A 13,823-nucleotide genomic window follows, 5' to 3' on the forward strand; every position below is an offset into this window, starting at 1 on the left:
GAGCTTGCCCAAAGTTGCCCTGAGCAATGTAAAAGCCCAAATGGCTTCCATGTTATTGGCTAGGGGCACAGCGAACGCTTCCAAATCGGCATTTTCGATCGGCTATTGCTGAAAGTAGCACCAAACCTCTGCAGTAGCATGATTAGGGTCCCTACACATAAAAAAAGCATCAACAACTTAGTTAGCGTACCGGGAGTTCATTAAAAAAGACGTGTTCGCTGTGCCCCTAGCCAATAGCATGGAAGCCATTTGGGCTGTTACATTGCTCCGGGCAACTTTGGGCAAGCTATATACTCCATTATCAATGAAAAAAAGTGTCTGGAGGGCTAATTTTACGGGTTCTCATGCCGGAAAAGACCCTGAGTTCAACTCACGCCGGAATGACACTTTAAATGCAATTATGAGGTCACATGTCTTCAGCTGTGTATTAACTTGTTTACGTAAACGATATAGGCCAATGTACTAAAGGTTCCCTCTTTCATGAATGATTTTGTTATGTCACACGAGTTGTAACAGATATGCAACACAACCAAGCTATGTAACGATATTCAACTGTTACATGTAGGTAACAAGGTTTCTCATGTCAGGTTAACTTTTATTATTACACACGTGTAACAATATTTCCATATTACACTACAAGTTGTGGCACTAGTTACAGGTTCCATAACGTAATGACATAAAACATGATATTATGTGTAGTAACATTGATTACCACACAAGAATGCCTTTGATTTGTTTGAAAATGGATTAAAGTGAGAACAATAGCATCGTCATGAAGAGGATAACATGCTCGTCTGACACATAGGCTACCTAGCGCGTTAGGAATAACTCTTGGTCTCTTCTGACACCTTGTGGGAAAAGGTTGAACTGCAGCATCACCAAGGAAGTCAAACGCTATCGTAAGACTTGAGATAGTTGTGACTCAACGGCAGTGTGGTGTATTTGTGGGTATTTCCTCTCTGTAAGAACGCCTGTCGTTAGAAGAACGTTAGAAGATCTATTGGAAATCACTGTCAAATCTCAACACGAACAAAATCCTCCCCAAATACAATGTAACCATAAGATTTTATTTGACTGTTACATGGCTTATAAACACAACAGCCTACCGTTAAGGATCCGTGTGCCCCAAGCTGGCCCCCAAAAAATGTCTTCCCTCAACATCTTAATTGACATTCAAATACAGAACATTGAATTCAAACAACTTTATTTCAAGTTATTAACATTTTCTCATTTACCTTTATTACATATATATTTTTTAGAAACGGACTGCAATAATTTCAAGCATTAAGAAAGTAAATTAAAATAGAAAAGGGCGAGAAATTTAGGTACCATGATTGAAAGCTCCTTTCGGTGATTGATTTCCAGGGTTACAATCATAAGGAATCCGATTATTTCCAAACCATGTGCTGTATTTGGAGATGGATTTACTGACTTAAACATATTATATAAACGTCTGTTAATCACGCATGGGGGGGGGCAAAAAAATGAATAAAGAAAAGTAAATAGTACATGAAATATAACAATGTTATTCCTTGTACACAGGCAAACCGGTTTGCCGACTTAATGTTCATTTTAAAGATCCCATGGCTCATAGAACTTGTGACATGATGAAATAGATCAATAATTAAGGGCGAACAGACAGACACACAGAAACACACACACACTCTCACACACACACACACACACACACACACACACACACACACACACACACACACACACACACACACACACACACAGACACACACACACACACACATGCATACGCACAAGCACACAATAGGGTCAGATTGTAACAGGGTTATTGTACCTATTTGAAGCTTGATTTGAACTGCTTGGAAGTAGTACATTGAATGGTGGCAAGGACAGTCAACAGTATCAATGCAGTTATTTTTCTGAATTGATTCAGTACTGTGCACATATAGGTTGTCTGCTGGTCTCAATACTAGAAAATATGGCAACTCTGAACTTAACATCACAGCTGCTAATTTGTATGTATATATGCAAGTTCCAAACATGTTTTGGTTCCACCTACTGTGAGACTTTGGATTGTGTTATAATTTACTTTTAAAGAAATCAACTATTTTGTGTAAACAAAACTATCAAATCACATAACCAAATTCCCATCTCCACCAATCATGCTTAGGTCGGTGGTGGGGAGTCTGTACAATTGCGAGTCCAATTTTGCCCTGAGCATTCATATTAGACACACTGTGAGATGGGGAGAGGAACTGGTAAGACATGCTAGGACTGCTGTTAGTGCTGGCTACTGTTCACCCTCCCAACAGTGTTGCTAGGAAAACTCAATGGAGCTGAAGTTACACAGCCTTCTCCACTTTGACATGTATGTTTAAGGGTAGACTTAACCAGCAGCCCCTTTACTGCCATTATGGGGTCTATACTGCAGATCTTTGTTTTTCTGTAAACACATTTGGATGTTTATGAAAGAATAACAGTAAACATATCTAATACATCTCTACAGAAGCACCTGCTTGCAAGTATGGATGACAAATTGCCATGAAAGAAATTGCAAGATTTTTGTTTAGATCATGATCGATAACACATAATTTAATTGTTATTTCACATTACAAATCCGGTTAACCTTGAGATCTGTTAATTTGTAAAAGCACGACAAACAAAAAAAACAAAAAAGCCTTTAATCTCTGTGGAAGCTAATACTTGATCAGAGGCAGGGTCATCACTGATCCCCTCATCCTAAGAGGCATTCTCTGGGAACAATTTCAGGATGAATTATCAATGTTGGGACGAAGACAACATACCTAGAAGTGTGTGTTTTCACAGGGGAATCTACAGTTTGTTCTTCTTAAACTTCAACTTGAGACGTGTACAGGAGGACTACGCTATGCACGCCAAGCTTGTTGCCGGGGGATACAACAATTGCAGCGAGTGTGGTGATGGACAAATTCTGATCTATTTCCGGAGGCAATAGACTTCAAATCTGTGGGAGTCTAAAGGTATCTTTAATTGTCAACGTTTTTGTATTTAAAATATATGGGCACTCTGAACATTTGTTTTACTTTTTGAGTCACAAGGTAAGACAAGGTTGAAATAGTTCTGGGATACATTGTTTAAAGCGAAACTAAGAAACTTTGTTTGTTGTTTTTCTGTTGTGTCCTGTGTCAAGAAGGTTGACTAATATATTCATATATATTCAATTAATTTCTCAAACGTCATCCAGAGTGACAGAAAATATGCCTTAACCCTTCATTGAAACAGGCCAAAAGTAATCCATACGTCAACCATTGTCTTAAATGAATAATGGACACCTTAAATATGATACCATTGATCATCAGGCCTTTGAATTTAAGTATACACATACCATTTATAGACACACACATACTATTAACATGAAATAACAGACTCAAAAAGGAAACAGAACATAAAGTCAATATATTATGAACTTTCCGGTATCATTTCATTATGAAAACAAACATAGCTTTTTAAGATGAGATTACGTTAAAAGCAAAGTCATTCATTGGTGTCATACATTTCAATGCAAGTTCCAGCAGAAAAGACGGTTCTTTCATGGATGCATCGTTATAAAATAATCCAAAAAGCCAAAACGCCATATTTGTAGTACATGGTTTACCATGTGTAGATAGAGCTAGATACTATTGAGTCCACATCAGACACACGTCGAGCGGGTAGGGGGTTTGGGGGGGGGGGGGGGGGGCATGGGGGGGTGGGGCATGGGGGGGGGGGGGGGGGGGGGCATGGGGGGGCCGTCGCTGGACAAGGTGATGGACACTGTAACGATCTGAGGTGCCTTCCTCTGATCGCAGCAACAAAACAAAGGGGGCCTGACTGTAGAGAAATACACAATTCAACTATGTACACAAAACTATGTATCACCGCATACTTTTTTTCCTCCCTCCTCCCTAATATCCTGTTGCCAAGGAAACACACCACCTCGTGCCTCTTGGAGGAGTTTTGTCTCCGCCACGGGGAGTCGATTCAAATATTTTTTTTTTTTCCTTTTCTGTTTTTACAACACACGATTTGAACTCCTAAAAAGATTGTACATCATACCATCATGGTGCCCCTTCCTTTACCACAAATCTATTCTAAAACTGTGGGATTTCTTGGATTTTTCCTGATCTAACACCAAGATTAGAGTCCAGAAATGAAGGCCATTGAGTCATGAGAGCACAAGCTGTAGCTAAATGAGTGTGTGCGAATGGAAAGGAAGTAACAATCAAAAGCTGCTTAATAAACATCAATTAGTTTAGAGAGCACTCAAGCACACTCAATGTTACCTTTTGATTAGTGTTCCCATGTGCATGAGTCTGTGTATGTATGTGGGTGTAAATGTGTGAGTATGTGTGCTTGCGTTTGCGTGTGTGTGTGTGTGTGTGTGTGTGTGTTAACTTCAAACCTATACACTTGATAGATATTTGGCAGATACTGTGGTTTTGTCGCGGATGAGCTTGGGTGACGGCAGCTGCGACCTCACGGTAGGGCATGTGTGGAAGGATGGGGGGGGGGGGGGGGGGGGGGGAGAGCTGGTTGAAGCTGCAGGCCCCAGCAGGGACGCGGTGATCGCTTTGAGCTCCTGCCCGTTGGCCACCCGGGGAGTAGATCCACAAACACACACTAAAAAGAGTAGAGAGAGCACGAAACCTTACGAATTCGCTCCCCCCCCCCCCATCCCTTACTAAATCTAAATCAGAGAGCAACCGTGACAGTCCTTTTTAAAAAGCACTGCAAGTGATGACCTTCATGTCATTAACTTCACTTATTTTCTGCACTAAAACGCATGGTCCGTCCTCCCACCAACATCATGGTTATTAGTAGTATTAATAATCCCCCAGCCTACCCTTTTATGCTTCTTAATATCTAAGCAGGGCATTGTTGTAGTACATGAAGGTTTTGTTGAACAAGATAATGCAAACAGTCTGGGCTAGGGGGAGGCTATAAGGTGTGTGTGTGTGCGCGTGTGTGTGTGTGTGTGTGTGTGTGTGTGTGTGTGTGTGTGTGTGTGTGTGTGTGTGTGTGTGTGTGTGCGTGTATTTGTGTTTGTGTGTTTGTGTGTGTGTGTGTGTGTGTGTGTGTGTGTGTGTGTGAGGGGGCGGGAGGAGGAGTCTACGTGGTGGGTGTCGGTTGGTACTCGGGGAGCAGTAAAGACTTGATGGGGGGGCGGTGTGGTGAGACGGATGGAGGCCATGAGCAGGAGGAGGAGGAGGAGGAGGAGGAGGAGGAGGAGGAGGAGGAGGAGGAGGAGGAGGAGTAGAAGCAGGGCGGTATTAACACTTGAAGAAAAGGCAGGTGATGCAGGCCAGCATAAGCCACAGTGATTGAGATACAGAGGCAGAGCCGTTGTCTTGCCCCATCCCAGGTCCTGCAGAACAATAGAGAGTGAAAGGATAGGGTCATGTTGAGCAACTTCAAGTGTTGTGATTCTTTGTATAAAGAATTAAAGATATTTTGGTCATGGTATAAGCATACAGGCCTGAACTCATTGTAAGAGCTTAACAACTGTAATGTTTCCTTTAGTTTTACAGATAAGCAACTGCAATTCATAATAGGTATAATAAATGAGGGAGGGACGACATCTAGTGGCCATAGGCAAGTACAGACTCATAAGAAGATTATATATTTTTGATATAAAAGAGGACGGATAGCTGGGGTCTATGGGTTTGACAACACAATTACTGTGCAAGCAGAACCGAGAAAGAATCATGCATTTCAGGTTCAGGAACTAAATGTCTCTCAGAAGTGAACAGATTTGCTGACCAGCACAGCACTGACATATAATCAATGCATGAAATAAGCTGGCTCAGTGCATGTGGATGATCAGTGTGTGTGCACATTAGTGTGCATTATACCTTTGTATCCAGACAAGGCAACACTAACTGTTGTGGGCCCTATTTGTAGTTATAGTTAAGTTTGCGTGTGTTTAAACAGACAAACGCGTGCCAAGCATCACTCGCATTCATTTATTCTTTCAAACATTCACTCCTGGTAAAACCATTGTTTCCTCACGAATGGGCTTGTACGCCATGTCTGTGTCAAGAAAATATGTGTTTGCTCTACGCTGTTTGCAGATGCATTGATTTAAAAGTACAACTTATTACTGCTGTATCAGCTGTTCTTTCCCAAATAATTTAACCAACGTTATCATTTACCATAAAACACAATTTTGTTTTGGAAGGCTGGGATATACTTTGCTCAAGTTTTTTATTGTTATTATTAATATTTTAATGTATGGCATAGCCTACTACAGTGTTCATTCATGCAGCCCCTATGAAAACAAAAAAATCAATCCACAATGCACATGCTATTTCTATGCAGTTTCACATATGAACAATCTTTGACATCATAATATTTAAATTAGGCCAATTGTAGTCATTTTTGCGCTGTCTATAGCCTACTTGTGGGTAAGCTTATGTTACAGTTCCGACCTGCCTAGTCACGTCAAAATAGCAACACCAATTGCGCTATCCGCTAGGGAATTTAAACCAGGATTTTTTTGTCAGTGGCACAATTGCGAAACGATCTTTAAGATAGCACCATGTATCATTTGCGCCGGAACACGCCTCTGCTTTTCGCCGACACGCCTCTCAGGGCGCAAGTGTAGTGGCGCGAGTTTCCTAAGGGGGGAATTCAGCTTTGCGCCGGTTGCAAACTAGCAACGATACATGCGTCGGTGTAGAAAGTCAATTGCGCTGGGTGCAAGATAGGACCCATAGTGTGCATTTCGAGTGTTTAGGCTACCTTAAGGTTGAATCACTATAGATCAAGAGTGAGGGTGTCTACAGAATGTGTAGGCTACTGTAAGGTTTAATCACTATAAAGGGAGAAAGAGTGAGTCTACAGAGTGTGTAGGCTACTGCAAGGTTTATCACTATAGAGTCTAAATTAAACCTTAGAGTACCCTACACACTCTGTAGACTCACTCTCTCCCTCTATAGTACAAAGGGAGAGAGTGAGTCTACAAAGCGTGTAGGCTACTGTATCTCATATAGAGGGAGTGTTTGCTATGACTGTGAAGGCTCCTGTATACTCTATAAAGTGCGTGTGCATATAGATTTGAGTTTTTAGTGTATTGTACACTCTCTATAGAGGGATAGTGTGCATATAGTGTATAGTATACTGTAATGTCCTCTCTCTATAGAGCCTATGAGTGTGCATATAGAGTGTAGTGTACTGTAATGTATACTCTCTACAGAGACTAAGATGGGGCATATAGGGTGTAGTGTACTGTAATGTGATCTCACTGTAGATGGACAGTGTGCATATAGAGTGAGTCTGCTACTGTAACATATACCCAGCATGGGGGGGATGTGTGTGTGTGGACTACAGTGCACTGTGCATGTGTGTGTGTGTGTGCTCTGTGCATGTGTGTGCTCTATGCATGCAGGTGCGTTTGTGTGTGTGCTCACTATAAAGGTAGAGGCTGGCGTTCTGGAAGCCCAGCCGGTTGGAGGCCACGCAGGTGTAGTTCCCGTAGTCCTCCTCGGTAACGTTGGTGATCATGAGGATGGTGTTGGTGCCCAGGGTCTGTATGTTGATGGCCTGAGAGTTGGATAGCCTGGGGAGGAGGAGGAGGAGGAGGAGGAGGAGGAGGAGGAGGAGGAGGAGGAGGGGAGGTAGAACACACACCAGGTTATGGACCCGTGGCAATGATAGATAAAACACACCCATCAGCCGGGTCCCGGAGAAAAGACAGAGCCGAGGGCTAACGGTCAGTGTTCATCTGCTCAGCACAGTTTCATGAGGCTCGCCGTCTCGCAGAGAAAGGGTCAGTGGAGATCGGTTGTTGTGGTTGCGTTTAAGGGAAAATAACTATTACCCGGTCATTAAAATCCCATTAACTCACACCACTTTAAGTGTTCCAGGGGAATCCATCCGGCCTGGAGGGCCAAGAAAAGTGACGTTATGCGCAAGCATACTTTGATCACCGCCAATTAGCTCTTTGCTGTCTGTTCGTCTGTCTGTCTCTCTGTCTATTTATCTATATAACTATGCCCACAACCTCCCAAACAAACTGCAGCTATACTTTTCAGCACAGCAATTTCGTATTGTGGCTTTAAGTAACGTGGTGAGCTAATGCATCGTGCCATTGTTTATCACTTAACACAAACTCCATAGCTGAGCACTTTGGCTGCTGCGAACGACCCCTGTGACCCCTCAGTGAGAATGGCTTCTGCCAGGACCCCCAGCAGGGGAAAAGAGCCTCCAGATGTTGATTTGGCTTCACAGCCTTGAATGTCCCTGACCGTTCCAACCCCTTGCCTTAACTACCCAGTTGCCAACCTACATGTATTGATTAATGTACATACACAAGCCCAGGCATGTGCACAGGCGCACACACGCACAAACACACACCCACAAACACACCCGCACACAAAACAGCTCCCATACACTTGTCGACAAGTAGATTTTGCTTTACACTACTTTGCAAATACTGCACCGATTCCATTGAGAATAAATCAGCTTAAGTTCCAATTCCTTAGCTACTGGCTACTTCTTCTGAGAGGGAAGAAAGTTAACCAATATATAAGATATCGTCTATATACCATTCAAACTCTGTATTTCTCCTTTGTTTTCATCCAAAGAATCCATCCTTTATTTGTATCAAAAGTTAATAGCTGTTCAAAAGGTCACACCAGTGCAAGCAAAGGCCTAGAGATAGCTTATTACTTTTATATCATATAATTATATTCCGTAATGAGTTTTCCTTTTGTGCCAACAGACATTTGGTGAGAGCAGGGGTTAGGCTATTTCCTAGTTAAGTTTTATGAAAGAGCCATTTTAACCGAATGCTGTCGTCCTTCTGGAGGAATCCATTCACATTAGAAGCGCCCTACTCTCTTTACCGTTGGTTTAGATGGAAACTTCAACTGAGCGTAGCTTAAATCACCGGCATCACAGGACTTTGAATCAAAGGAAGGAAAATTTAAAGGCTGACGTTTTTGGAAAGTAGCAAGATATTATTTTTGTTTGCATAATGATGAAGATGATGATGCGGCTGCTGCTGCTGATGATGATGCTGATGACGACGTCACAAAACACACAAAACGCACAATGCAGTTTTCTTCACTGTTATCTGTTGCAGACCGCTGCTCAAATCCTAAATGAAGATGTGTGGGCTGCTCACCATCCCTTCATTACCAGGTCGGGGGGGGGGGGGAGGGGTTGGAAAACCATCCCACTCTGTAAAGATCAATGATTTCAACATGCGTCCAGACTGTTTTTTCGACCAGGAGATAAATCAATACCGCGCTGCTGACGCGGCGGGTTGTATGGCTGTGATGGACTGTGCCCGGCCCGGGTCTCGACGCTATCCCGGCCCCCAGCCTCATCTCCCCCGCCAAAGAACACATAATGGATGTGCTTGTTCTGGGCTGATTGAGACCTACGCGTCTTGAATGGAGCGCGCAAAGTTATTCAGCATCCGTCGCCTTAATCCCACTTAAAGCAGGCTAATGTGGTCATCCCAACAGGAGGCAGGCAGTGGCTCCCGTTCACGCTGACAGGCAGAACAGTGGATTTCCATTAAAAACAAAGGCGGAAGGAACGCACGTCACGGAGGAGTGCGAACCAGCTGACGTGGGAGCGGGAAGTTGATAAAGTGCTGAAGTCCTTCCCACTCATACATAATAGTGTGTGTGGTTGTGTGCGTGTGTGTGTGTGTGTTGTGTTGTTGGGGGAGATCAGTCGATTTATGTGCGTGTGTGTGTGTGTGTGTGTGTGTGTGGCGTGGGGGGAGATCAGTCGATTTTTGTGTGTGTGTGTGGTGGGGGAGGGTGATTTGAGTGTGTGTGTGTGTGTGTGTGTGTGTGTGTGTGTGTGTGTGTGTGTGTGTGTGTGTGTGTGTGTGTGTGTGTGTGTGTGTGTGTGTGGTGGGGGGAAGGTTAGCATATTGGGCCAGGAGTGGCCCCTCTCCATATTAACTGTAATGTCTTCAAGGATACGGACAGTGCAGGACCCATTCTCCTGGGTGTGTGTTTATTAGGAGCGGCTGTATGTTTAGGCGTTGCTTCCTGCTCATCGAGCAAGGCCAGAGCACGAGAAAGTGTGGGACACTTAAGGGCCCGAGGAGCAATAGGCTATTTATAATATAAATTATAATGTAGGACGGCCTGGTGGCTGCAGACGGAGATTAAGCAAGCAACAAGGAGCAGGTCACAACGGCTACCATCCCGACTCTTCCTTTCAATGGAAAGTCTGGAATCAAAGCTCTGCATAAGCAAGCCGCTGGAGCGCTTAAAGGCCATTGTTAAGTTTACAAGACACAAACTTGGTCCAATTTCCCTCAGAGCTCAGGGTACTCACGGTTTATTTTTTGATTTTCAAATCTCTAAGTGTTCATTTTAACTTTACCCTTCTTTGGCATATCAAAGCTTTTCGGGGCCAAAGCTTTTCCCCCCCAGACTCCGGCGCTGAAGTTCATCCTCGTCTACGCCTATCCGTGCCAGCTTCTCCAAGCACAAAAGGCCAAAATACATGATCAAAAAGTTGGCAGGAATGCAGCCACCTCTTCCCTCCGTCTACCTGCAATAAATCGAGCAGTGAAAAAAGAAAAGGGCTAATAATAATAATTCTGCATGCTATTATCCAATGTCTCAGATAGAGGGCAGCAATGCTCTGTAGTGTGTGTCCGTGTGTTGGTCTGTGTGTGTGCGTCTGTGTGTGTGTGAGAGAGACACGCTTTGCGTTTGTCTCCGCGTCGACTCGCCGCACAGAAGGGTAACCTTGGACCCCCGACTGAAATTATTTGACCCTTTTATTCTATCGGAGGTCAGGCGGCGGCGGTGGGAACGCCGGGCGCTGCCGGAGACCACCGCTGGAGCAGAGAGCGACGGGGGGTGAAATCACACACACACACACACACACACACACACACACACACACACACACACACACACACACACACACACACACACACACACACACACACACACAGACACAGAGTTGATTCGGTAGCGTGTGGGCGTGTGGTTTCGGGGCCATCTAAAGTAGGTTATCAGCGGCGGGGAGTGACAGGCCGGTTATGCTTGGAGGCTGATGATAAATGAAATCAAGCAGGGAGTCCTGCTGAGACGTGTAACCTGGGAATGATTGAAGGGAACTGGGCGGCTGTGACAGCAATCATGCACCGGCTGACAAAACAACAAACACATCTGTCTGTCACGCTGGCTGACAACTCACTGCGTGTCCCCCCGTCCCCCCCCCCGTGTCCGACGTACAGATGGGCGGGAACGCTCGCACAGCAGGGGGCGGATCCTAATTTGCCAAACAGGGAATTGTCAATTGTTCCCTTTCTTTTATTTTTCTTTGGTCTTTTGGCTTTCGTTTAAATGAACAATCTCAAACGACGATGACGCCTTTGACGCAAGTCTGGCGAAAGGACTATAGACGATAACGTTGTAGTCGGACGGATCGATGGGGTGGTATGTAATGAAGATAAGTTGGTCAAGAAAAAAAAGACGGGAATAGATACAACGTGCTCATCGACTTATCCCTGCTCTCTTTTATGCAGAACTGTGGATATTTATCTCTCGTATGAAATGCTATAAATGATGTTGGGAGGATCAAGTCAGTGGAGGATTGCGAAAAAAAAGAGGAAAAAAGCTAATTAGCAAAGATGAAGAGGGCACAAAACCTTGCAGTATAAATCGCAGTGGATTTCTCTCACTAGGACCGGAGAAAAAACAAGTGAAAACGCTCCACCAAGGTTATATCTTGTGCAGTTTGGCACTGCCTTTTCTGAAACACAGAAATCAACAGCTGATCTATGAGCCCACGGTCAGTTAGCGCCAGCAGCGCCCAGAGCCCTGTACGGCGGACCAAGCGGAGAACAGAGGTGTTTCATCATCCTGCACTCCAGAACAACAGATGTAAAGGGGCATCTCTGAATGGAACGGGAGTGAGCAGCACAGTCATGTGGCCACACAGGCCCGGCACTGAGAAAGAGTTAGAGGGAGTGTCCGCGATGAATCACATTGGACCGCAGGCTAATTGGGTTCAAAGGCACCGTGGTAATCGGGTGGGAGTCATTTGGAGGCGCTGGATGCTACAACCGTCGCTGTTGCCCAGTGTGTCCCCATCACTGTAAAGGCGTCGTCTGCTGGTCGAGGACACGTGCTCGGGTGAAGAGGACGTGCTCAAGTGGTTATTAGCATGTTCTGATGGATGTGGAGGCAAATCTGAGCCATACTCCCGAACCTCCATCACCAGGCCTGCCTTAACCTGCCATTGGGCCCTGGGGCTCAGGTTTCGTAGGCCCCCTGAGAGGGGATCTTACAATGAAGATGTGTAACTTATTTCCGACATTTTGCCGTTGTTGATGGGGGGGGGGGGGGGGGGGGGGGGGGGGGGGTGTGTGGGACGAGTGTGGCTGTGGTGTAAAGGGGCCACTGGCCCTCTTTTTTCTTGGCTGATGATAGGCCTCTGATCTTTGTAAGCCCAAAATCAAAAATCACATTGTCTTGGGCCTTCGCCGATCTGGGGGCCTATCATGGGCTAGTATAAAATATAAATAAAAAAAAATGTTTTTTTTTTTTTTTTTTTTACTGCAGCTCATGATAGGCCCCCCGATCGGCGTAGGCCCTGGGGCTTCAGCCCAGGCAAACCCGTGCATTAAGGCGGCCTTGTCCATCACCCCTCCCTGCCTGGTGGTGCAAGCTGATGTTTGACTTTTGTGGGGGGCCGGTGGTCCACAGTTGAGGGCAGTATCTTCTTCATTTTGGTGGCCGCCTGCCAAATGCCCCCAAGTTGGCACCTCGCTCAAGGGGTTTAACATGTTGTTCCTGTTCGGGATAACCCCCCCCTCTTGTTGGCCCGGGCAGATCTGAAGCTTTGCAGCAACTTCTCTTTTGTCTGAGGGCTGTTTTTCTAGTTTCCTGGGGGCACTGCCACTTTCTTAACGTCTCCTTTGTGACTGACTCTTGACCACTCGGAGGGCCGGGGTGGAACACAGAGTTCTTGGCAGGGACTGAGCGTCTCTAGGGAGGCGTTGGAGGTTCTAGTTTTCTTCCTAGCATGGTGGTTCTCTCGTGGTGCATTGGGCTGTTTCCTATTTATCAAAGGGAGGCTGGGCTCAAACAAAAAGCAGATTGAGCGAGGCCACCTGCAAGAGCTGCTGTTCGGTGTGTGACATCGAGGTTAGGCTGATTAGCAGGTTCAGGATTCTGGCCCGGAAACGGCTCTCGCACTTCAACGACTGAGTAAAAAAAGCCCACAATAGGCTTTGGCTTATTAAAAAGGATGCTGTGGGAGAGGGACTAAAACTAACTGGCCAAGCAAGGATAAGTGATAATATTATGGTGCATTAACACCATCGTCCAAGGACAAAGCGTGATAATATTTCCCGCAGAGACAGAGAAAAAGAGGGGGCCATGAACAGGCGTTGAGCCAAAACTCTCCAGGGGACAAAACAACTGAGATATATGAGGCTGGGGAAAAATACGCAACAACAGATAATGCAAAATACTTCAACCACCATAAATCTCTCATTTCAAGAGCTGCTTTGATAGGCCCATTACTTCACAGGCCGACACTTTTGATAAGGCCTGTGCCTCTTCTCTAATGTCCCTCCTTTGCAATTTTTTTGAATTTTGCAGCCGTGATTTAATCTGAAATGGAATTACTACTTGCGTAACTCTACAGGTGCCATTCCATTTCAAAGCTCCTATTTCCCCAATAGAGTCGCCGCGGTCGCTACAATAGAAGCCATTTCTCGGGTTATTAAACGACAAGAGTTGAAAGTAAGAAATTGGTAGGGTGCCATCGCCTTTTTATGTAACTCGGTTTCTGCTGTCTGGTAGGAGGCCAACAATGGTTTCCTTTCCCTCAGC

General features: G+C 45.0%; 1 protein-coding gene across 2 annotated transcripts in view; it reads right to left on the reverse strand.

Moving 5' to 3' along the window:
• Positions 1 to 5,025: 5,025 nt before the first annotated feature.
• The window catches only part of lsamp (limbic system associated membrane protein), a 406,372-nt gene continuing 397,574 nt past the window's right edge, over positions 5,026 to 13,823 (reverse strand). For both annotated transcript variants that reach the window (XM_030381455.1, XM_030381454.1), the window contains 2 exons: positions 7,404 to 7,552; positions 5,026 to 5,359 (listed from right to left, as the gene is read on the reverse strand). In XM_030381455.1, coding sequence (XP_030237315.1) covers positions 5,265 to 5,359; positions 7,404 to 7,552 — 244 coding nt within the window. In that variant the 3' untranslated portion in view covers positions 5,026 to 5,264. The remainder of the gene's footprint in view (positions 5,360 to 7,403; positions 7,553 to 13,823) is intronic.

The sequence above is a fragment of the Gadus morhua genome, chromosome 16 (genome assembly GCF_902167405.1).
Source record: "Gadus morhua chromosome 16, gadMor3.0, whole genome shotgun sequence".
Classification (NCBI taxonomy): Eukaryota; Metazoa; Chordata; class Actinopteri; order Gadiformes; family Gadidae; genus Gadus; species Gadus morhua.